Genomic DNA, 27593 nt, shown 5'->3' with positions numbered 1-27593 from the left:
GCGTGTTCCGTACCGATAGGGGATGCTTACTCCTCCTAGATACCCGATTCTGCCTCTGTTGTGTTCAGGGGTCCGTGTTTGCCCTACTTTTAATTTTGTATTCTTTATGGGATTTATGAGATTGATCACTGTTCGTTATCTTCACTTTTCATGTAATAATACTTATATAGGAGTCCTTGATACTAGTGCTGTTTCAATGTAGAATATCATAAAGCTAGACATTTATTCATACATGTAACTGTGATTGTTTTATTAGATACATGATTAGTTTCTTGAATCATAAGGTAAGAAAACGAGATGAAGAGGCTTGCCGAGTTGTAATTTATTTTGTATACCCTGTAACACGGTATCCATATTCTAAAAACCAAAACATGCTCATCTTACGTTAGAGGGTATCCCCCCCCCCCCCCCCCCCCATTATCAGAAGTTTGTAAACAGAGACTCTGGTATACGAGAATGATTTGTATTTTGTATTGCTTATAGGAGTTATGAGATTGATCACTATTCGTTATCTTCACCTTTCATAAGAAAAAGACATGCTCATTCATGTACGAGCATAGTTGGAGTGTTCGCTTCGTGACCGGCACACGTTATAGGGTTTAGCGGGGTTTGATTTTACTTGGGCCCTTATAGGTGGCATATAAGATATAAATTTTATTTTAAAAAATACTTGAGGGTATGAACTGCGACGCTTCACGCCGATATATATCATGGAGCACATTATTCTTATATACACATTCTATTGGAAATGTAAATATATAGGCATAAATTAAGAAGGACATCGTGATTGCTCATGAATTAACGAACACGAGATTGTTCTGCAAAACACATTCTTTACAATCCAATCCTGGATAACTGATGTATATCACGACAAACTTCAATGTAGTGTTGTGATCAATAATTTAAAGTCGCAAAACATGAAATTATAAACAAAATCAACAAAAACGAGAGTTGCGATGACGGCACTACACTTGTTCCTTTGTTACAAAGGTCGTTGTCACGACAACAGTTTCTCGTTACACAACCACGTGATCCGTGGAGTTCGGATGAACAATTCTTAAAGTCATTTTTGGGAAGACAGTTCCAAGCACACCCTCTCACTGTAGAATAGTATATTTTATTGTCCATAGTACTATACATGGAGTAGAATACTTTCTGAAATTAAAAAAAAAGGTCATTTTAGTGGAGAAGTCAACAAGAAAGCCTGCAGTTTCAATTCAAAACTTCCGTCTAGAATAACAGGCTGTAGAATACATAATTATGTATGATTTAAGTTTACTGTTCGCGTTTTCATTCATAATATTTATCATTTTAAAAACTGTCAGAAGATTTGCTTAATTCATCGTTTGAAAACTTTATACCGCAAAATGATTAGACTATCTAATTATGGAACGACTATAGCAGATTTAAAACAAATCGAGGGGTAACACCCCTCTCTTTACTAAAATGCAGTTTTTCTTCAACGAGATATACCTAATTATACTATTTCCTCTTTTTTTTAGGACAGGCATCTATTTTTCTGGCATTTTCCCTGTAAACTCGAAATAATAGACACCAAAGTCCCCCACATCTACTTCGTATCTAGATATTTTATTGAAAATAACTATTAACGGCAAACTAACAACTCAACTTTATGACAAACGAGATGATTTCAGAAGGGTTTCAACAATCTCGTTTAAAGTCACCAATTCGAAAATTCTATATGTGGTCGTTATAATGATCTAGTTTGCTGATACAACCTATCATTGGGTCAAATGCTGTCTGAGGTGTTTCATACCGATTGTTAGGCCGTTCTTGGCACATGATTTTGAATACGGATTACTCCATATAGGGCTCATGGCGGGTGTGACCGGTCGACAGGGGATGCTTACTTCTCCTAGGAACCTGATCCCACCTCTAGTATATCCAGGGGTCCGCGTTTACCCAACCCTATTTTGTATTCCTTTTTTCGAGTTATGACATTGATCACTGTTCGTTATATTCACGTTTCATGTTTTGATTCCTATTATCAATATTTTGTATCTTTCGAGATTAGGTGGTCAGCTTACATAATATGAAATTCATATGTCCAATGTTTACTAGCCTCCTGACACACACCCCATATATATATATATATATATATATATATATATATATATAATTGCGTCATTTACATAATATTAAAATGACAAGTTTCAATAGAGTTGGTGTTGCATTGGCCTGCCTCAAACAAAAACAAAGTAAAGCCTCCTTGGCGATGTTTCTTACATAACTACTATTTGTATACAGCCTTCTTGATATTGTGTCATACCAAACCATCTAAACCTGACGTCATACCAAACCATCTAAACCTGACGTCATACCAAACCATCTAAAACCTGACAAAAAGCACAGTTGAGAATTGATATACATGTAAATTAAGAAGGACCTCCGGTTACGTTGTCTCTCTTATCAGAGCGATATTTATATGACCGTTTAACTGGTACATATGTATTTTTGGCGGGAGTCAAAATTGAAAAATTCAAACGATCAGTTTGAATGTATGTTAATGATTCGGACAAAGTTCTCTATAAATATAAAATGGGGTTGAATTTAGCGAGCATTAGTTTGGTGTTTTAAACCCATCGCCAAAATACATGTAGGTGAAATATACACCCACCTCCTCCAAACACCGACTATAATCTGCAACCAGCCAATGATATTTAACCGGTTGTAGAGAAGAAGATTTTTGAAAATTGGTCAATTTCCGGCAGATTTTGTCCCATCCCTAAGGCCCCAACGGTGTAGGAGTCCTGAAATTTACAATTTATGTTCCCCTTGCCTTCTCTCAAAGATGCTTCATACGAAATTTGAAAAGAATTGGAATGGTAGAATTGTTAATGCACGGAGACGATGGACGCAAACCAGAAAGTATTTTTCTTTTGAAAGTATGAGCGATCTTACTTGACAGAATTGTCCTGTTAGACACTGCTTTTTGACAGCCTGGTAGTTCTCACTGGGCTCCAGATGACAGTTCTTAGAGATACAGTGCCAGCACTTTATACCCATCGCCATTCCTGCAATCAAACCATGAGATTAGTATATCTACTTATTGCCTATGTACATACAGGAATGATTTTACTCATAGTCTTACATGAATACATATAAAACAGATTTTCTAAGATATTAGAATAAATGATAATTATCAGAGTGATATTTTCTAATAATTAAATGTAAGATTAAAAGATTAATATGATATATCCATCAATTTGAAGCACAAGCATAAAAGCTATTAATGTTGAAAAAATATCTTGCATCTTCAAAAAATGATTTTGATTGGATTACCAAAATGACTTACTTTACCTTTTTAGATAAATGATTAAGCCGTGGCGTTTTATTAAAAACGTTATCATTTTGAAATAATGAAAATTTACATGTAATTCTATAAATTGCATATTTCTTCTGGAAGGATTCACATGTTCATTAACCTAAAAAATCGAACATCCTGGAGATAATTGTTAAGGGCCCTGTATGGTAAATAGATCAGCGCACCAGCAGGCCCGAGTAATGGATTTTCTTTGAAGTCTAATACACTGTCTAAGAAGATCCAACCAGAATTAAAAAAAAAAAAAACGATGAGAATTTCCAATACAATGAACATTTTTCACTCGATCGGAAGCAACAAATTGCCATGCTTGCTTTAACAGAAATAAAAATCTGTATATGAAAGCTTGACATATGGTACTGACAGGAAAAATTAAAAGTTTTCCACAGAATGCAGAGAATAACAAAAAATAGCATGCCGATCAGTGTGCTTAATATGTGTGTGTTCCATTATAGGATTTGTGCCCTTACCAATGTCAGGTTTAAGGGGGAATAACACACCGGCTGACTTCCGTTAGAAACATGAATGAAAATATAAATGTCAGCAATACTTGTATATTTCTTTTAAATCCACTTGCCTAGCTGGGTTGCTCAGTAGGTTAACGTGTCGAATGCAGATCTGTAGGTCATGGGTTGAAGTCTAGCAAGGGTTTTGATATTTTTTCCAGATTACTTTCTACTAGAACTGCATTTTAAGAAATATGGTAAATTTGAAAGTTTTCAATTTCAAAATATTGTACATATCCACTTTTCATCTACATCAGATATCTCTGGTGTGTAATTCCCCCTTAAAGGTAACATGTCATCTTTCTTTGTGTCGGTAGACTCTGACGATAGCTATGCAGTAGTGAATTTGTGTCATGATTCATGTCTCGACCCCGACACATGCAAATCGTAGAAAAGGTGTACATAGTGAATGATGAAAATTCGCCATTTGTCGTAAACGAATTTGGTTTTAAAGATGACTTTCAAACCAAGGTTTCGTATCACGATAGTCATTTGAAAGATATAAAAACCTAATATAAAAAATAAGTTATTTCAGTGTGTTGTGTCCCATTTGCACGATAATTCAAATACACCCCCCCCCCGTATTTTGTGTAAAAACTAAGACTATATCATCCCTGATAAAACTGTATGAACAACAAAACATTTTTTTTAAAAATTCGATAATGGTAATTTGGTGACTTGGTACCAATGTATCGAGTCACAGTTCAAGGTCAACCTACATCAAATGTACATTTTCTAAAATATGAAATACAGTCGTCAATTAATGGGGGTGCCGGTAGGGGACATGTAGAATGCTTGATAGAATGGGGGCGCCGGTAGGGGACATGAAGAATACTTGATAGAATGGGGGCGCAGGTAGGGGACCTGTAGAATGCTTGATAGTTTATTACTGTTGATTACATTTTCAAATAAAACATTTTCCAATTGGAGTTACTGTCATTCCATGTTGACGGTAAGGCTTTCATGAAACGTCCTATATCAATGTTACGAAACATCTGACCAAGAATGAATGGTTCAATATATCAAACAAGTTACGAATACGCTTGGAGATAATCTCCATGATAAAACGGTCTGCGGCAAAATGCATTAATGGTCCAAATTCTATCGTTAATCATAAGCAATGTATACTATTAAGGAATACCATAAGGTGTGTCTGGCGACTGTGAGAAAAGATTTCATCGCTTACTTGTACATATGCATTAACCACAGCAGGTCGATATATTAAGCTATTGTTGGGCTTCAATGTTACTCTTTCGAAAATAATACTAGTATGTAAGATGATTTTCTGCATCTGAGAGTCTTGATTGATCGATTGAATAATGTTTTAAGAATTTTTCACTCATATGGAGACGTCACCATTGACGGTGAAGGGCTGCAAAATATGGGTCTATGTTCGGCGCTTACGGCCTTTGGACATCTTTTTCGTGCCACACCTGCTGTGACACGCTGCCTCGGTTTCTGCGGTCTCATCCGAAGGACCGTCCAATTTAGTCGCCTCTTACGTAATGAGGACCTATTCTAACCTAGATCATACGGGAGAGCGTTGAGCTAGGTTAACTTCCTGATGAAAATACCCAAATCCGCTACAACAGGAATGACGAATTAGGACAGCTAGAATATGAACTAAAGGCTTATGGACGACATTACGCACCAGCAGCAATAGTTTCTCTACTTCCGGAAACATGGTGTGAACAATCTAACCAACATTAGTCAATTTCACAAATTGTATCTTAAAGGTACATATATATTGAAATTTATATATTTTTTTTTCAATCAAAAAAAAAAAACAAACAAACAAACAAAAAAAAACAAAAAACAAAACCACTCAATGAAATAATTGATTCTAGCGGTTCCAGTAGGTGTCAAAGAAATCTTTTTCACCATTTTTATATGCAATATGTCTTTAAGTTTCATAAAATGTATTCATTAGCGATATCCAACATTTACATTCAGTGTCTTCCCTTTATATCTCATAGTATAGATCTCATAGTATAGATATAATAATTCAGCCAAAGAACAAGATTATTTTGTATAGTTTTCTTTTCATCCAAAAATAAAAGTATTCTTTGTTATTGATATTTGAAGATTGGTCTTATGTTCAAAACAAACTTCAAATTCTCTTAAGAAATGCTGAACACTATCACATTCCCAAAACAAATGTTCAATTGTTTCTTCTTCTATCTGACAGAATGTACAATTCTTATCATCTCTAATTTTGATTTTGAATAAGTATGAGTTTGAAGCTAAAATTTTGTTCAGAATTCTGTATTGAAATCATTGCAGTTTACAATTACTTGTAACTTTAAAGGGCAATCTGAAGATCATTTTCCATTCTTTGTCATTTAATTCAAATATTTCATTCCACTTCCTTTTACCAGTAGGTTCTGTGCAGTTTTGATTGAGAAGAGTATAAAATCGTCTTGATTTTTTGCATCGCAGAAGAGTGTATATACTCGACATATATACCGTCCAATCTAATCGCCTCTTACGTACAGAGGACCTATTCTAACCTGGATCACGCGGGAGAGCGTTGAGCTAGGTTAACTTCCTGATGAAAAATACCCAAATCCGCTACAACAAGAATGACGAATTAGGACAGCTAGAATATGAACTAAAGGCTCATGGACGACATTACGCGCCAGCAGCAATAGTTTCTCTACTTCCGGAAACATGGTGTGAACAATCTAACCAACATTAGTCAATTTCACAAATTGTACCTTTGAGGTTCTTGAGAAGGTCTGAATTCATGGTGTGGTCCCACGACCGTCTCGGGGTTCAGAGCTTGAACACTAATATGGGATGTTGCTAAACTGCGGAACGGAAGGCGGAACAGAACGGAAAATATTGTATGTTATGAGGAGGTTAGCATTTTGTAAAATCAAAAAGCTTATTATGAACAGGGGAAGCAGAAATTACAGAGAGAACAGGAAATCATTCTCAGAATCCACCATTTCATACTAATGCATTATCATATATTTTGAAATGGTGGATTTTGTGGATGAATGTACCAACAGGCGCTTGCTTAATATTTTGCATAGCAAGTTTTAATAACAAATATTAAGCGAGCTCCTGTTCCTACCATCCCTTTTCCCGGCTCTGTCACCCCCAGATTGTGACAGTATGTTGTTTCACAAATGAAGGGGGGAAAAAGATAAACATACTGAAAGACTTAAGTTAAAATTGAACCCCTTTCAAATTCTATAACTTTATTATGGCTGCTACGTTAAGATAAGATTTTATGAGCCTATCCAATGAAGGAAAGGTACACACACACCCACCCCCGAAAACAATATTGTAAATCTGAATGATTTTCCCCAAACATAGCCTTTTTAAATCGAACGTGTTTTTAATCCAATTAGATATGTTTAAGATAACTGAATTTGAATTTAGTTCTGCACCTGGTACAATATACATTTATGTATCACATCAAATTTTAAAGCGAATGAGTCCGGTGAGGAAGAAAGGTTTGCCTCATTTGGGATGAATCTATGAGAAAGTTCGTACATTTACCGATATCCTGCGGATTAACGTTGAAGCTGAAGAGATACAGCGGGAAAGAAAAATTGAAACAGAACCAATGTACACTAGAGTGAAGTTTACGATCCATAGTAAGAGAAATTAACAGATATGAAATAGGTAAAAGGCTAACTCAGAAAGTCATCTCATTATTAATCTACACATAATTGTTATTAGTATTTAGTTTCGAAATGAACTGCCAGAAGTCCTCCCTATTTAGGATTACAGTGCTGCAGTCACTAAAACTATGTTAGTTAAAAAAAATAATAAATCAAACACAAGATGTTTAAATTGTTGACTTAATAAGATCATGAATTATCGTTGTTTTATACACACCACACTCCCTGTTGTAGGTACACATACACGGTATTGTGTGTAATTGTAAATACGTGTACATGTGCGTTAATGACGTTCAGCCACCGGGGCGGGGGGCGGGGGGGGGGGCATATAAACCACGTATTTTATTTTTTTCATTCTCCACCCATAGCTCGCTAACACCTCCGTCAATGCCGAAATTTCAAAATTCTTGTAAAACGCTTTGTAAATTCGTACACAAACGTTTAACTTAATTCGCTTAAACAATCTATAATGCAAAATTTTAAGATAAACTTGTTTTATCGTTTGTAAACAATTCCCAAATTGTTGATTTTAATCAAAATGAATAATTTTTCCTGATTTTGGGCGTTAGCTTATCTACATTAATCATTCTAATTCTTAGATTCCGTTTTCCGTTCCGTTTTCCAGTCCGCGTTTTAGCAACGCCCACCAATATGGAAACTTTCAGTGGTCCTATGATGATTACTTTTAAGTTAGCATCCACTCAGTTTTTACTTCAATGTATTAGAAGGGACCCAATCGTTCGTTTAAATAAATTATCTTGAAACCTCATTTTCCAAGGATGCTATGTGGCGTTGAAACTTTTAAAGATTCTGTCGGAGAAGTTCACTTCATCTCTCAGCTCAAATTGCCTAAATTGACTCGACAATCCGCAGTAGAAAATGAACTAAATTGACTCCACAATCTTCTGTAGAATTTTTCCTATTCTCTGTAACTCAGTAATGAAGTCAATTCACGTGTTTGGAAATGAATTTAATTTGTACCACAGATTTATTTGATTTGAAATTTTGTGAACATTTCTTTACATGACAATTACTTGTTATGCAGGGTATTTCTACAGAAGAATTAACTTGTTTACAATCCTTCTGATGTACACGTATATTAGAAAACAAAGCGCATAGTCTAAATAATATGTTATGAAAAGTTTGAAATTACATGAGAACAAATTCAGGAAATCATTATAACGATCCCTGAATTTTGTCCTAACAAATTTGAATTCGTCATTAATTAAGTTTTAGAGCTCTCCGATTTTGTAAATGAACTCTTGGAGAGCCTTAAGCTTTTTTGAGACCAATATTGATTGGTTGTATATTGTTTAACGTCCCTCTCGAGAATTTTTCAATCATATGGAGATGTCACCATTGCTGGTGAAAGGCTGCAAAATTTAGGCCTATGCTCGGCGCATACAAACGGCCTTCGATCAGGGAGAGTTCTTAATGTGACATAGCTGCTGTGACACGGGACCTCAGATTATTTTGCCGTTTCATCACATTTAGTTGCCTCTTTAGACAAGCAAGGGGTACTGAGGACCTATTCTAACCCGGATCCCCTCGGGAATTTAACATCAAGAATACAAAGTGCACTGTATTCAGAGTGATTCAAGCCTATAGTGATACCGATTTTTGATTCCAAACTTTTTACGCTCGTGCGACAAGAACATCTGAGAATTGCACCCACCGACTATTCCCCAGTTTGGGAGAACAAATTTTGGCTGCGTTCCTTTTATTATTTTCAGAGACTTGCACATGAGGTATCTAACTACATGGCAAAGAGGGTCACCGAGACATAGTGAAATATGCCGTTGAATTGGGCTACAGGGAATCGAACTTTTCGACGTGTGACTGACCGATCCTGAACTCGTCCAGGAAGGCAGGCATTGTTGATTTTGACGATATAAGGCCTCAACCGTGCGCATCTTTTTTTGTACGCCGTAAATTGAAAATTATTATAAGGGGTGGATCTATAACTCTCTGATTTGTGCCAATATTTTTTCAGAGATCTACAGCTTGATGTTTTGTTGCCAGATCATTTATTACTAGCTGGATTGGGTACAAGTATGAAACTCAAACGACGTTTAACCTATTATTTAGACCAGACTGTGTCCTTTGTTGAATTGGTCCAAACAAATACAAGTATGGCCCTTAAAGGTGAAAGCCATTAGGCCTACATGTATATCACTACAGCTCTACCAATAAGATATACAATGTATAATGAAATGTCTGCATGTTTTAAGATATCAAAAAAACTTTTAAAATACATTTTATTTCACCCTAGAATATTAACTTTATGTTAGAAACACATGCCTATGGTCCACACATTGCAGTCCTTTTAAAGGACAACAATTAACTTGGGTTTTTTCACATTACTCTTTAATTGTTTTAATGTGGTCGATCTACTCCACAACCTTATATCCCCTGCACAACCTTATATCTCCTGCGCAAATGGACGATCTCCTGATTTTGTCCTAGAAAAACAAATGACAATTCCTGTCACCCTTTACAAGACATGATAGCAAAGGGCAGTGTTAACTATATTGTATTTGCAATTCTATATAGATTAAGATTGACACTAGGTTTTTTTGTTTGTTCAACAGTTCAACTTCATTGGTAAAAATTCACTACCGAATCTCGCAGCAAAACAAATTCAAACGTCAAATGAGCCACCAGAGTGCAATCATATCAAATTGCCCAGAGAATCACATTCTTATTCTAACAATTTAAAGCCCAATTCAATTTGCACAGGTCAACTTATTCCCGATGGAACTGAATCTAGGGGGTCTAACTGTACAACCGGATGTCGTTCATGGGGTTTTTCTTTCACAACTTTCGGTTGTGCCGTAGATCGATTGATGGCCGTGAATACGTCACCTCAAGTGACCTAAATATTGATATGCAACATGTAGATGTAACCATTATCCCTAGCATACAGATGGGCGCAAATACGAAACAAAGACACGTGGTCAGTTGCTGAAGAAATTCAGGTGAAAACCTACATGATCCAGCAAAAGGTCTGTAGCTGAGAGGTAAGGTGGATGACCCCAAATGAAAAGTATTTTTCAAGAAAGGTAGACAGAGTTCTTGATTGTACACAGTGTCTAAATAGTAAATACCCTCACACGATACTCTGATGGGGCTTGGGTGGTGCAGATTTAACCCAAATGAGAGGAATTCAAACAGAGAAAGGGGTACCTGCTCAGAGCATGTTTTGTGCACCAGTTTGTATGGATATGTAATTTAGGGTCATGATACCAATATGAAATACAAGTACAAGTATTGACATAAAAGGAAAATAGGATTTTTTACACATCTGGTTTAAAATATTAAGATATACATTGATTCCTGTTACAAGTACATATCAAATCTTTTTTAAAACATTGCCCTATGTCTCTGAATAAAAATTATCATTAATGTTTAGATTGTAATCATAAATGCACTTATTTTTTTAAGAGAATTCGAATAAAAAAATTAAGGATCAAACTTTTCACCTACCTAACATCTGCAAAAGAATGCAACTTGAGAAAATTGGTCGCATAAACACGGTCTGCATTTTAGAGACCAGACATCATTAAGTTTGCTTAGAACGTGAACTGATCAGCTTGAAGTAAGACTTCCGAAACAGTTTTCCTTCTTTCTTTCAATATTTGTTTATTATTCCTTTCATTCACAAAACGATCAAACGTAGTGCACAAGTCTCTTGTGACGTAAACGATCAGGATTATATAACACACTAGTCACCCGTGATATAACGATCAGGTTTATATAACACACTAGTCACACGTGATATAACGATCAGGTTTATATAAAACACTAGTCACTCGTGATATAAAGATCAGGTTTATATAACACACTAGTCACACGTGATATAACGATCAGGTTTATATAACACACTAATCACATGTGATATAACGATCAGGTTTATATAACACACTAGTCACATGTGATATAACGATCAGGTTTATATAACACACTAGTCACACGTGATATAACGATCAGGTTTATATAAAACACTAGTCACTCGTGATATAAAGATCAGGTTTATATAACACACTAGTCACATGTGATATAACGATCAGGTTTATATAACACACTAGTCACACGTGATATAACGATCAGGTTTATATAACACACTAATCACATGTGATATAACGATCAGGTTTATATAACACACTAGTCACACGTGATATAACGATCAGGTTTATATAACACACTAATCACATGTGATATAACGATCAGGTTTATATAACACACTAGTCACTCGTGATATAACGATCAGGTTTATATAACACACTAGTCACACGTGATATAACGATCAGGTTTATATAACACACTAGTCACATGTGATATAACGATCAGGTTTATATAACACACTAGTCACACGTGATATAACGATCAGGTTTATATAACACACTAGTCACGTGTGATATAACCATCAGGTTTATATAACACACTAGTCACCGTGATATAACGATCAGGTTTATATAACACACTAGTCACACGTGATATAACGATCGGGTTTATACAACACACTAGTCACATGTGATATAACGATCAGGTTTATACAACACACTAGTCACCGTGATATAGCGATCAGGTTTATACAACACACTAGTCACCGTGATATAACGATCAGGTTTATACAACTCACTAGTCACACATACTCGATATAACGATCAGGTTTATACAACATAACATACTCCGAACTCGTGATATAACGACAAGTTTTAGACGCAAGTCGCTGTTTAGTGCATCATAAATGCCCAGGTAGTTCATCTAATCCGTTCCTGGTGCAAGACAATCCTAATTCATTAATTAAGCAAGCACGCACATCACGGAATCGTGTCTTTTAATGGTAACAGATCACAATAAGTAATCATCGGTACAAGGTCCTGTCTTATGTTGATCGTACATGCTTTACACGCAATCAATACAAGCTTCGCTCGTCTCCGTACATCACACTGTAGAATTCATTTCAAAGACGGTGCGTTCGCTGCTTGTCGTGGAGATAACATCTGTGTACTATTTAGTGCCATGTACAGGTACCTCAGCAGTCTGTCGTAATCCATGTTCTAGGGATACACCCACTCAGTAAAGCTGTCGTATACATGCACTAGTATTTTCCGGTCTGCAATCACAGCACCGCTCGCCTGTCCTTAGTCTATAACGGAACTGTACTAGGTGTATGTATAATTAAATATATGAGATTTTATTCACGTCGTACACGCACATACTCGCATATGAAAACGCGTGAGAGAGAGGATGCCAGAACAGAAACTGTCCCTCGCTATTAATGAAGTTTCAAGTGTTTATTATATTTATCAATCCTCTGCTTTGTTCCTTGCTCTAAATGGGCCCAACCAACCACAACTTCTAACCTAATTACAGGTGAATAAGCATTTAATTTTAGGGATGAAAAACCATGTGGAAAATCTTCTCTGTGGAACATGCTCCCAAGTGCATTGTTCATGACATTATCCATATTTAAAAGTTTCTGAGGGATGCAGGGGTGGGGGTTAGAAGAAAAAAACACGACATGAATTATGAATTCCTTTCTGATCTGGCATTGACGTCTACATGGGGTCCCTTTAGTGTATACAGGTATGTACATACCTTACATTGATTATTGTAAATCCTCGTCCCATGCTTCATCAATTAAACAAATACACATCAGTTATTATTTCAATTCTAAAACATCTTATCAATTACAAGATATTACAACCAGGTAATATCTATATTACAACGTATTATAAATCATTTGATTTCTCAATTACAACCAGTTAATATTTCAGTTACAAGGCATTATATTTCAGTAAATTGTTCGATTACAAGACTGTATATTTCAGTTAATATCTCCATTATTAGGCATCATATTCAAAAGTTTTAAAATATCTCAGTTATAACGCATTATATTTAAGTTAATATCTCCATTATAACGCATTATATTTCAGTTAATATCTCCATTATAACGCATCATATTCAAAAGTTAATATCTCAATCATAACGCATGATATTTCAGTTAATATCTCAATTATAACGCATTATATTTCAGTTAATATCTCAATTATAACGCATTATATTTCATTTAATATTTCAGTTATAAGGCATTACATACCAGTTGACAACTCAATTACGACGAATTGTACAAATGCTGTCTGACGTGTTTCATACTAATTGTTAGGCCGCTCTAAGCACACTGATTTTGACTAAGGATTACTCCGTTTACCAGATCAAGACATAGGGCTTACGGCGGGTGTAACCAGTCGACAGGGGATGCTTACGCCTTCTAGGCAGCTATTCCCTCCTCTGGTATATCCAAGGGACCATGTTTGCCCAATTAACTTTCTATTTTGTATTGCTTGTAAGAGTTATGAGATTTATCACTGTTTGTTATCTTCGCCTTTCATACACAACTTAATATTTCACTTACAACGCATAACAAATCAGTTGATATTTGAATGCATACATGAAGATGCAAAATTATGAATGCTAGGGCAGCGTGATCAACATGACGATTTTTAGACCTTTAGAACATTTTACGGCTTAATTTTCCAGGATTTTCATCTAAAAGCATCGGGTTCGAAGATCATCGTCCGTTCTTCTGTCTACATGTACAAACACAAGAAAAGCGATAACAATGACAGTGACAAATATCTAATGTAGGTCATTACACCCAATGTTTTATCCAATGGCTTGCAGTATATCATCTCATATTATTTTAAAAATTGAGAGAAAAAAACCCTCTTATATTTACGTGTTAATCACTTTAACAGCATTTTATTGATACATGTACGTAAAACCCGTGCTATATACCGGTATGTTATATTTATACTCTTTAGGTCAAGTGCAATTATACACAGTAATGAGCATATTTCAAAAGTTGAACCGTTTATGATATTTTAGCAAGAATATCAACAGGAAAACAGGGTAGAAGTAAATATTAATGTATATCCTATCCTGTTTTATCACTACAGCACACAAGAGAACATTTATTTCATAAAACAAGGACACTTGAAATGATTTTGCGACCTTATTTTGAATCTTGTCCCTTTTCTCTGAGACATCTTTGCATTTTTAAAACAAGAAAACTGATAATGATTTATCATACAAATGATAATTCTAAAAGATGTTCAGTTGTACAAATAATCCCACTCCCAATACAAATATTGGAGAAAATTTTCTTTCTAGTATCTTTACGAGATGAAGACCCGACATGGCAAAAAAATCTTCAATCAAAAGGGAGGGTGGGTGGGTCCAGTAGCCCCCCTCTACATCCGCTACCGATGTGACTATAGTTGAACTGTACAGTAAGCGCGGTTTTGCCACCGTCTATGTGCTGTGACTGACCTGTCATGCAAAAGCAAGTCATTGTGATTTGATTTAAAATAGAAAACTGTAAAAGCGTAACGTTTATTTTTATGTTGTAGCAGCTTAATTCAAAAGTTGAGGGGGGGGGGGGGGACCCGGAAAAGTTGCATGTACATCAAAAGCGTAAAAGTAAGCATACCAGACTCATTTTTACTGACGGAAGTCTCTATGTTTTGACCTTCACAATCTACCTCTCTTCTTTTGGGCAATTTGTTTTTAAAACAGTTCCTACTTATTACCATTTTCATAAACTGAACTTTCACGTTGATACATTTGTTCGTGACGTAGTTTAGCATACACATGTACCTTAACTAATAATCAAATACATGTAAGGTGAAGTGTCTGTGGTTTTACTAATTGCTACTTTTGGATAAAATCTGTCAAAATGCAGTTTAATCTACGTTCAGTGTATGCTCTCTCTACATATCTTTAAAAATCCCCTTAACTGGTGTTTAACAAAATAAAGTATTAATTAGGTTCGTTACTGACTGTTTAAGGAAACTAGGTCCGCGTAACGCTTAGCTTCACCTCTGTCTTTCTGAGGCTTGGGTCAGTGTGACATACCTACGACCGGTAACGAACCTAATAAGGCAAAGTGTGTAGTGCACAGACGACCAGTCACTATATAGTATACAGACGATCAGTCAATATATAATATACACCAGTCATTATATAGGATACAAAAGATCAGGTAATATACAGTACACAGACGACAAGTAACAAGGTTAAAAGTGCACCATGCCGTGGAAACAATCTTGATACAATGACGGGAGGCCGAGCGCTTCTTTCTTTCGTTTTTAAAGTTTCATCTGAAGGAAAATTAACTCTGTCTTTTATTAGTGAGTTCGCTCCAATTTTGACGTATTTAATGAAAACATTTCAATATCGCCATATAAGATTAATAATTATCAGTTGTTGGATGTGTGTCAAAATGTATCAGATTATAATATGTATAAGATTATTATCAGTACATTGGATGCGGGTAAAAAATGTATAAGAATATTATATGTATATTTAAAGCGTGTCAAAAATTAGTATATTGAAAGTGTGTCAAAATGTATCAGATTATAATTAGTATATTGAAAGTGTGTCCAAAATATATAAGATTATTGAAAGCGTGTAAATATGTATAAGATTATTATCAGTACATTGGATGCGGGTCAAAAATGTATAAGAATATTATATGTATATTTAAAGCGTGTCAAAAATATATAAATAGATGTTCAAACATACTTCAGTAGAGATTTCATTCATATTTCAAATTTACCGATCTATGTTCATAATCATTAAAATTACCAATCTATGTTCATAATCATAAAAATTACCAATCTATGTTCATAATCATAAAAATTACCAATCTATGTTTGTAATCATTAAAATTACCAATATATGTTCATAATCATTAAAACCGAAGAGAATAAACATATCTCCGGCGAAAAGGTTCGAGGGACTCGTTGCAAAGACAAAGTAATATTTAAGGTGCAATATAGTGCATGATTTATATATTTCTACTTGAAGATAAAATATACAATTTTACTGCGCAAAATCATTCAAATCCTATATTTTTCAAACATCTCCATGAGTTGCTATAAATTTGGTTTGATGAATTATTAAGCAAATTATCAAATTAAAACGAAATTTTGATCGTCCACTTCATTTTTAGCTCATCTGAGTCGAAGGTTCAAGTGAAGTGAACTTTTCTGATCAAAGCTGTCTGTTGTCTGTCATTGGGGTCGTTGTTGTCGATGTAAACTTTTCACATTTTTATCATCTTCTTCAGAACCACGTGTCAAATTTCAACAAAACTTCAAGTGTGTACAAATAAGGGACAACGCCTTTCTCCAATAATACAGATAATAGTGAAAAAATACTAATAAATTCTAAAAAAAAAAAAAAAAAAAAAAAAAAAAAAAAAAAAAAAAAAAAATCTTCAGAACCAACGGACCAATATCAATCAAACTTTGCACAAAATCTTACTTGGATGAAGGGGATTCAAGTTTGTTCAAATGAAGGGACATGTTTTACATGTCGGCGTGGGTTCGAATCCCGCTCGTGCCGGTAAAGTGAGAAAGTTTCCCAGTCTACTTTCGGAAGGTACATTGTATCTGAGTTCCCTCTTCCACCAATAAAAACTGGGCGCCACCAGATAACTGGAAAATTGTTGAGTGTGGCGGAAAACAGCAAAACAAACAAACAATCTTGAAGTCTTCAGATATCTTGATCGCCTCTTCCTGCGTTCTATTTACATGAAGTACTTCCCGCAAAAATGTACCACGTGCGTATGTAAATGATATTAACTCGTTCGTTGTTTATTTATTTAAACAAAACAAATATAGAATTCGTTAATTCATTTCAGATATAATATTTTTGTCAGAATTTTGTTAGAATAATGGATTTACATGTGGGAATAATACTGCTAATGTGAGTGTAAGGAACAATAACTCTGGGTAGAGATTGAACAATGTGTAGTGCCGATAATAGCAAGGGTCTTCTCACTATCGTGAGCCGACTCAAAAATCATGGTCCCTGGGGGTAGGTTGAGGTCACAATAAGGGATCAAAAGTTTACATGTAAATATATAGGAAACATCTTTAGATATGGTCCAAGGTGACTCAAGTGAGCGATGTGGTCCATGAGCCTTGTTCTATCTACATGTATCTATCTATCTATATGACGCAAATTCGCTGATCCTTAATTAAATACGTTGATTACATAACATAATATTCAATAAGGCCCTTGCTATTACATAAATGTTGGCGTGAAATCATTACTGCGGGCGGGTAAAGGGGGGGGGGGGACCCCACGTATCCACAGGGAAAATCATCATTCAAACACAATCACTAGAATTAACCTAGGTCGCAGAGGTCAGACAGAAGCGTTTGCTCTACCGCCCCGCTAACAGGACACCCTATACTTGGTTAACAATCTCATTTTTGTCAATATTGAGCATGGTTTTGTGCAGAGCTCATAAATTCCATTAGGTTCACCGTTTAAACGTTTGGAAAAGTAGCATTTTTGGTACAGTGAAGCTGACATATCGCAGACCGCCACTCCGAACATTTAATTGTGGTGAAGAGCCCACAGTGACAATGCAATTCTCTGTTGTCAGTTAACAAACTGCACATACTTCACAGAGATAGGTGATTCACGAAGGAACTCAGAAAATGGGGTTAGGAATTTTGCTTCATTTTCAGTCTTGTTTTCTTACTGATTTTGCTTATTTTTCATCTCTCTCTCTCTCTCTCTCTCTCTCTCTCTCTCTCTCTCTCTCTCTCTCTCTCCCCTCTCTCTCTCTCTCCCCTCTCTCTCTCTCTGCCTTTTTGCTTTTTAAAGAATGTTTTAACCTTACTGGTTGACATAATTTTATGAAATATAACATTAGATCTTATGTTTTTCTAATATTTGACAAAGCACTGCCCTATAGTATATAATGGAATTCGTCTGCAATTTTTGATTCGTTACATAAAACACAAAATATTTCATTATATATATTTCATAATAGATATCCCTCTGCCAAGATATCCCTCTGCCAGTCTCTACTGGAAGGCGGTGATTTGTGGTGCATTTAAGAAGAATGGTTCTAAATTTTGAACGAATTTTTCCTCAATATTTTTCAAGTCTAAAGTCTATCTTGAAAGTTCTGTATACTTCACCTTCGAATTCAACATATCGCTCGACCATGTTTGAATAAATTGATTCTAAGTCTCTGTTTGACAGTATTAGTTATCCATTTTTCATTTACGTTCTCTAATTAATGCCATTTATTTGGAAGTCCATACATGTTTAAAATTCTATGAATACATTCAAACCAGCTAGGGGTTTCTAAAAGTGCGTTTGATATATTGTGTATACAAAAAAAAATTATGAAGCGCATTTACAATTCTAAAGTCAAAAGTTGGTATTACTCAAAGTGAGTGATCTAGTGATTGTCGTTAATGAAAGGTGAAGATAACGAACAGTGATGAATGATTAATCTCACTCACTCTCTTATGTATGATTGGAAATCTAAGCTTCTTACAGCTAACTCACTTATTCCGTCAGTAAACACCGAGTCGACAAGAATAATACATATTGCTGTTTATTCACTGCAAAAATCGACACGTGCAATGTTTATTGTTGTATAGGATTGATTAGCTGATAAAACAAACGTTTTGATGATTCTTTCATGGGATAAACACAACAAGTTGCAAGACCATGTAAAGCAGGAAAATACCTACTTTAGCCGTCTGAAACTAATTCTATGTAAATCAGGAAGATGCCTACTTAGACCGTCTGAAACTAATTTTACGTTTACAACGTCAGCTCTAAAATCAAAACATACGAAGAGGAGGGGATAAAACAAATAAAAGTTACAAACTACTCATCAATCAAAATTCATTTATTTTGAAAGGTTGAAAACAATGTACAGTGGAGCCTCACTATTCCGGACACTTTGGTTCCAAGCAAAATCGTCCGAATAAATGAAGCGTCCGGATAACTGAATCGCATAGTTTCTATCTTTATATAAGTAAACAATATGCATGTTAACGTTTCGTAGTAAAAAAAAAAAAAAAGAAAAAGATCGCTAATTTTCGAATTAATGATGCAAAATAGCGTGTAAAAATTCCGTTCCCTAGAAAAATCGTCCGGAAGGCGAAACGTCCGGATTAATGACGTCCGAATTACCGAGGCTCCACTGTATACACATACGTATGGTATTGAGTCTTAGACGTTTTGACAATTCATAGCAGAATTGCTCCCCATACAGAATTTCAAGTGATCGACTTTAGCTCTGTATAAACACATGTAGCCTGTTTTTTGTTGCCAAAATAAAAAGTTAAGATTGCTAACTTAAATTAGGATTTGTTTGTTATTGAAAACGGAGATTTCACCGTAGCGAATACACGCAAGGGCCGTAAATTACATGGAGGCGGAGGAGGCAGCTGCCTCCTCCAACTTTTGAGCCAAAAAAAATTAAAATTTAAAGTTCATTAGAATTTATGTTGTTTCCAATAACTAAGAACATGATACCTCCCTTAAAAAGCATTCCAAATCTTTCTTTTAGAATGAGTTAGTCAAGTAACATCTTAGAAGGCCCTAGAATCAAGGATTTTGCACGAAACGTGTTCAGTGTGCACAAAATGTGCTCAGCGTCTGGGGGCCTGGGCGGCCCCCAGACCCCCGCCTAATTTCCTGCCTCCTCCAAATTGAAGGTTAATTTACGGCCCTGTACGCTGGTGATGTTAAACATATAAATAATTCAGGGCAGCATTAATCAACGACTCATTCAATATCATAAAGGTTTCTTACAAACATTTCATTTTCATTAAAGATCATACGTAATACGCGTTATTTCAAAACAAAATACGCTACGAATTCAGTCTGTAGTAAAAATGAAATACGGCAAAGATAATTCTGGGAAACAGTTAACATAGACAATGTCGTCGTTCGTGCAGTATAGAAACTTACAGATATGGAAGTCATCGGGGTTTTGGTTGAAAAGCAACCTGACGTCACGTGCATGGGAAGATAAGCTGTTATAGTGCGTTTTCGGTTTCAAATGGGGCTTTAATATAAATGTTTGAAGATATGTTTTGATACGAGCTGAGTATAACAGGACTATACGTAATATAACGGAGATCATTAGTACAGGTAATACGATCTGAGTATAACAGGACTATACGTAATATAACGGAGATCATTAGTACAGGTAATACGAGCTGAGTATAACAGGACTATACGTAATATAACGGAGATCATTAGTACAGGTAATACGAGCTGAGTATAACAGGACTATACGTAATATAACGGAGATCATTAGTACAGGTAACAGAGCAATCGAGCGGAGCTGTTTCGTGATTTAATCTTTCCTGTAAATTTCAATTTTCAGCTTAGTGAAGGTGAGAGATCAAATGGACATTTCTGATAGAAATTTGACGGTCGTCCATATTTGTGTCGTCTGCGAACTTTTAACATTTTCCTAAGAACCACAAGACTAGTTATTTCAACCAAAGTTAGTACATTGGATCATTGGATAAAGAGATATCAGTCGATTAAAATGAAGGACTATGCCCCCTTTAATGGAGAAATAACTAATAAATTGTAAATATAAAGGCTTCTAGTTTTGTCTGAAGAAAGGCAATGTATTATCTAGAAGCTTCCATTCATAGTGACGATTCAAGTTTGCTGAAATCACGATCCTCGGAATTACAAATTTGTTTTAAACTTTTACAGGAAACATTCTTTAAAAATCCTCTTCTCAAGAACCACACGGGTGTGGGTTGTCCAATAAATATGCAAGCATCCCCGTGTAGTGTAGATTTGAATTCGTTTACATTATCACTTTCAGATTGAAAATTATTATTTACAATCACGTCACTGTGAGGATTCAAACATTTTACGATAGGAATTAACACCCAGGAAAAATCTTTAAAAGTTTTCTTCTTATAGGGGCGTTCCGTGGGGATCCGGGTTAGAATTGGTCCTCAGTACCCCTTGCTTGTTGTAAAGGGATTTATTTGTTACGGTTCATGCTTGATATCATCTTCACCAGCCCAAAGTTATTTTCTAGAGAGAAACACCGTGTATCGTCATCCTTGACTAGCGAATGTGGTTTGATATATACTGCTTTAATTGGTAACATTTCCAGGTGAACCACGTAGCCTATGGGCCTCTTGTTTACCAGAGCTACAGTACTGTGGTCAATCTGACAGCAAAGACAGGCGGATATTACGTCATGCCGTGCACACATAGCTAGAACAATATTTCGTTTACGTTAATTCTATTTAAAAAAAGAAATTTTCATTTTTTTGAAAATACACGAGGGTATGAACAGCAACCCTTCACGTCAGTATACTTTTCATGGCGTAGTTCATTTTTAATATTTAAATTTTATTTTCACTTCTGTCGGAATATTCCCAGCCGTTGGAATAGTTGTACGATATTTATCAAGAATTTATATATGTACATTGTTCACATTCATGAGGAAATGCCCATCCTTTCATATTGGTAAAGGTATCGAAGATAAAAACATTGGATATGTGAATATTTCAAATTACTTATCTGAGTGCGTAAGTTGTATTCAGTTTATTTTGATTATTTATCATCTATTTAACAATTATGACTTATCGAAGCTTCTAACAATAATTGATAATTCTAACAATAATTTGTTATAGAAACCATGAGCCGGAGGATCGACTGAGGGTACCTGTAAAGTGCGAAACGAAACGAAACCTACCGAAACGAAACGAAACCCACCGAAACGAAACCTACCGAAACGAACGAAACAGATTGTATAACCGAACTCTTTTGATTATAATAAATAAAAATGGTATCTTAGGCCCCTGTGAAAGTTACCACATATAAATAAAATTCGCCTCCCCTTTGATGTAGGCTTTCGGCTTGACTCATACAAAATTTTAAAAGTTGGAAGGGGAGTGAGTAAGCACAAAGTACATATCCTAAGTTGATTAAATACCATGTGTATTTAGTTTTGGTCCATAAATTTCAGAACGGAGGGTTACAGTCTTATACGTCAGAAGTCTGGGGAAGCACACTAAACGAGGGGTGGGGTCGCCGGCGTTGGATCCACCTTTGGGTATAAATACATGTTTCAGTATTTTTTGCTCTAAAGACAAATTTATGTATACATGTGGATATTGTGTATTTGTATGTAGTATATCAAACGGTGGATTCTGAGTATGTCCCCCCGTTCTCTTTGTAATTTATGCTTCCCTTGTTCATTAGCCTTTTGATTTTATAAAATGCTAGATTTCGTTTCGTTTCGATGGGTTTCGTTTCGGTAGATTTCGTTTCGATTTCGTTTCGCACTTTATAGGTACCCGACCTACTGGACCTGGTATCGCAATATTTAAATTCATCAATCACCAGAGTTTTTCACTGTTTGAAAGAAACACCGGCTGATGTTTGAAACAAAACCATAAATGTGTGGGGTTATTTACAGGCTCAGGGAATTGCATTAGCCAGTTCTGATTTTCAGCGAAAAGACAGGAAATCAATATACAATTAATGACTCCAAGTGATGTAAATTTCTCTTGCGCAACTCAAATGGTTTTTGCATGCGTTCGGAGCATGTATATGCCCTGCAATGGCAAAAGAAAAAGAAAAAAGTATTTTATCGACGCTTATAAACATCCTATTGAAGTGATAAACACAGACCCTGTCTAATAAAATGAGAATTACTTGTCTTATCTAAATGAAAATGCCATGCAAATCAGTCATTACATCTGCTCCACACTTCAGCATCCCGTCAAGGGAATTAATTTCCTCTAACGAATCAAATTAGCCTCGTGTTAAGGCATCAATTTTTGCGTTCTTTCTTGAGTTTGGTCTTTATTCCAATCAAGTTTGATCGATGGTGATATTGGAATTATCGTCCATTTTTATGACATTGTTACTTCCTCTGTAGAAATTACCGCAGTCAGTTCCTATCAGTGTCTTTATTTAGAGAGTCAGCAGTCTTACAATTAAAACATTGTTAGTGAAATATTCCACTGTTTCAGTAGCATTAATGCCATTCAAACTAGTTCGTATATAAACATAGTATTTATTTTGGAACCATTCTTTGTACACGGACTTCTGCACGACGTGCACCACAAAGTTAAGTCCCTGATGGACCTAACCTTGGATGAATGACTTTGATGGACCTAAGCTTGGATGTATGACCTTGGGTTGGGTTCATGTTACATTTTTGTTAGGTCATAATGGATGCATCATTTCAAAACTACACAGAGACCGTCTTGAATAAAAGGATTCTACTTTTCTTTCAAGTGACTTCTAAATTGTTCGGATGACCTTTAGAAATGGTCAAAGTAGACTATACATTCAGCTGGAATGGCGGAGGAATGCTACACCAGAGAAATTTGATAAGAATGTGTAGGATATGTACAGCAACTTATATATTTTTGAAAGTAAAAATTTAAATGTACTTTATCTAGTCAAATATGCAATTTTTGTAGAAAGTGATCTAAAAAATATTTAAAACCCCTGCTGGACTCGAATCCTCATGACAATGTAGAGTACCTCCTTAAGTTTATTTTCTGCTCGAAATATATCATCGTCAAAGAGTCCCATTTCTCTTGATCATATTAAATTTAGAAATTTGAACTGTGTGGTCATAATTGTATCAAAAGCCAAGTGCAAACCTATCAAAGTAGGTTTCAGTCAAAGGGGGCATATATGTATTTATTTATTCATCTAAGAATGAAAATCAGTAGTAGAAACACATGACAGAAACCAACCAGGCTACCTTCAACTGCAATACCTTACAAACATCAAGATCAATGCTCGTTATTACTATCTCCACAATGAAGGATTTAAATAAATCATTTCATTTCGTCAATTAGTATTTCCCATAAATCAAGGTTACCTTTTCAAGTTCCCCATATTTTATGAGAGAAAAACGGACAGAATGCATTCTTCATAACCCAGACAGAACAAAAAGAGAACTTAGACCTCTGATTTCAGCTTTTTAGATGTAGTATTTGATAAAACTAAAAATATAGATTATATAGATCTATTTTCAGAAATGAAATAGCACAGTATTGATAAGACGCATTGTCGGTTGATATGAATGCACGTCAAACAAGAGTTCCATTCATATTGACAGTGCTGATAAAATATGACTGAAATAAAAGAGAGCATCTGCTCTATGCTACCCGTTAGGGGTCAGGGGATGGAGAACAGATAAATTGGAAATTAAATTCGGTAACGCGGATTAATTAGTTTAAAATAGGTGATCGATTTATCTACAGGAAATATGTCCTTCAGCATTTTAATCTGTTGATTATTTTGAATGCCACTTTTTCATAAAAAAAGGTGTGAAATGGCATCTATACAAAACCTTCTAGTAGTTATGATATTCATAATGATTTTGCCAGTAACAACCCCTAATGAAATTTCAGCAATGGTCATCAGCTAACAAATCGCATTAACTATAATCCACTGAGTGTATTTAATTCATAGATTTCAGAGTAAAGAAAAATACCACATAAACCGTTCAGACATTTAAGCTTGATTACTTGAAAAATCGTGCCCCGTATCGGCAGAATTCATGTGGTCACGTGCTGAATTCTTACTTAGCAGGTTTATCAAAACATTTCAGCCAATCAGAATTCAATAACTTAGAACATTGGAATTTGTGCCAAGCTGAATAACTTTGTACCAGCCCTTCTTGCTAGAATAACTTGGTCAATTCTTAGGCTTTTTTTTTTTAATTTTAATAAAGTTTTTTTCTTCCGTGCCAAATATTTTAGACGTTCTGGCCTGGTTTTCACGAAAAGAACTTAAGTCGAAACTTCGACTTAAGTCTGAGATTTTGCTCAAATTTAGACTGCTCAAATAGAATCAATTGAGATTTCGAGAAATCCCAGCCTGGCGTATACGCCGAACAGAGGAAGTGACGCTCTTCTATAATCATCAAGAGCATAGCAACGAGTCTGAGAAGGGACAAACTCGAAAGTGAATAAAACATGTTCTGATAAGCCCAAAAAATAAATAAGCAAAATAAATGAATTTTAAAAAACCATCAGAAACAGATCCACATCCCCCCCCCTCCCCAGACACACGCTCTACCGGGTCATACAACTTTTGAGAGATTTATCAAAAAACTTCACAAATTTTAACATGGTAGTACACTGTACGGCGTGTTTACATGTACAATAACTAAAGCGAAAATAAAGGGGAAAACAACGAGGCATACAGTGTGTTAATAACAAAATGAAACATACTTAAAACGAAACATATAATCATTTACATATTCTATCTTAATCATATCAAGTATCAAGTACTTTTAAGTATCAAGTATTTTGATCAAAATTATATTTTTATCACAATTTACTAAAGTGTTTCGTATTGATTTTCACTTTGTAAAATCAAACTGCAGAAGCACTTGCTCATCGCTTTTTTCCCCCGAGCCTTATCGGTCAAACGATGCCATAGACGAAGAAAGATGATAGAACATGCAAAGACGACGAGACGTGGTATTTCTACGAGTTGTGTGAAGTATTGGAGCTAATGAACGTTATTAAGGAATCGTGGGTATTAAGTTATAATGAGGAAAACACGCAGACCTTGTGTCAGTGACCATACAACACATGTAGACACGGAAGTACACTGCTATGCTGATTGTGCTTTTTTTTTTTTTTTTTTTTTTAAAGAAAAACAACAAAGCTCTCATCCCGCATTACAACATATTTGTATAATTTTGTGAATTTGTGAATTTTTGTAAAAAAAAAAAAAAAAAAAAAAAAGAAATAAAAATGAAAAAGATTGGCATGTCGTAAAGTCTTTACATCGACCGTCATTTGTGAATAATAATGAAAACAACATCGGGATTTTTTTCAAATAAAAAGCAAAATAAGCCTAGTCACTGTCATTGATAAAACGCACGATCTTAGTTAGGGGGAATAAAACGCACAATCTTAGTAAAGGGAGAATAAAACGCACAATCTTAGTAAGGAGAGAATAAAACTCACAATCTTAGTAAGGGAAGAATAAAACACACAATCTTAGTAAGGGAAGAATAAAACGCACAATCTTAGTAAGGGAAGAATAAAACGCACAATCTTAGTAAGGAGAGAATAAAACTCACAATCTTAGTAAGGAGAGAATAAAACGCACAATCTTAGTAAGGGGAGAATAAAACGCACAATCTTAGTAAGGGAAGAATAAAACACACAATCTTAGTAAGGGAAGAATAAAACGCACAATCTTAGTAAGGGAAGAATAAAACGCACAATCTTAGTAAGGAGAGAATAAAACTCACAATCTTAGTAAGGAGAGAATAAAACGCACAATCTTAGTAAGGGGAGAATAAAACGCACAATCTTAGTAAGGAGAGAATAAAACTCACAATCTTAGTAAGGAGAGAATAAAACACACAATCTTAGTAAGGAGAGAATAAAACGCACAATCTTAGTAAGGGGAGAATAAAACGCACAATCTTAGTAAGGGGAGAATAAAACTCACAATCTTAGTAAGGAGAGAATAAAACATACAATCTTAGTAAGGAGAGAATAAAACGCACAATCTTAGTAAGAGGAGAATAAAACGCACAATCTTAGTAAGGGGAGAATAAAACGCACAATATTAGTAAGGGGAGAATAAAACGCACAATCTTAGTAAGGGGAGAATAAAACGCACAATCTTAGTAAGGGGAGAAATAAACGCACAATCTTAGTAAGGGGAGAATAAAACTCACAATCTTAGTAAGGGGAGAATAAAAACGCACAATCTTAGTAAGGGGAAAATAAAACGCACAATCTTAGTAAGGGGAGAAATAAACGCACAATCTTAGTAAGGGGAGAATAAAACTCACAATCTTAGTAAGGGGAGAATAAAACGCACAATCTTAGTAAGGAGAGAATAAAACATACAATCTTAGTAAGGAGAGAATAAAACGCACAATCTTAGTAAGGGGAGAATAAAACGCACAATCTTAGTAAGGGGAGAATAAAACGCACAATATTAGTAAGGGGAGAATAAAACGCACAATCTTAGTAAGGGGAGAATAAAACGCACAATCTTAGTAAGGGGAGAAATAAACGCACAATCTTAGTAAGGGGAGAATAAAACTCACAATCTTAGTAAGGGGAGAATAAAAACGCACAATCTTAGTAAGGGGAAAATAAAACGCACAATCTTAGTAAGGGGAGAAATAAACGCACAATCTTAGTAAGGGGAGAATAAAACTCACAATCTTAGTAAGGGGAGAATAAAACGCACAATCTTAGTAAGGGGAGAAATAAACGC

General features: G+C 35.2%; 1 protein-coding gene across 3 annotated transcripts in view; it reads right to left on the bottom strand.

The window, feature by feature from the left end:
* Window positions 1–883: 883 nt before the first annotated feature.
* The window catches only part of LOC125665791 (uncharacterized), a 48089-nt gene continuing 21379 nt past the window's right edge, over window positions 884–27593 (bottom strand). For 2 of the 3 annotated variants that reach the window (XM_048898673.2, XM_048898674.2), the window contains exons 2-3: window positions 2923–3035; window positions 884–1155 (exon numbers count right to left, since the gene is read on the bottom strand). In XM_048898673.2, the coding sequence (XP_048754630.1) occupies window positions 895–1155; window positions 2923–3035 (374 nt within the window). In that variant the 3' untranslated portion in view covers window positions 884–894. Of the gene's footprint in view, window positions 1156–2922; window positions 3036–10970; window positions 11140–27593 lie in introns of those variants that run through there. The other variant, XM_048898675.2, reaches the window with a different exon arrangement.

Source organism: Ostrea edulis, chromosome 10, assembly GCF_947568905.1.
Source record: "Ostrea edulis chromosome 10, xbOstEdul1.1, whole genome shotgun sequence".
Classification (NCBI taxonomy): domain Eukaryota; kingdom Metazoa; phylum Mollusca; class Bivalvia; order Ostreida; family Ostreidae; genus Ostrea; species Ostrea edulis.
This window is presented reverse-complemented; position numbering and strand designations above follow the sequence as displayed.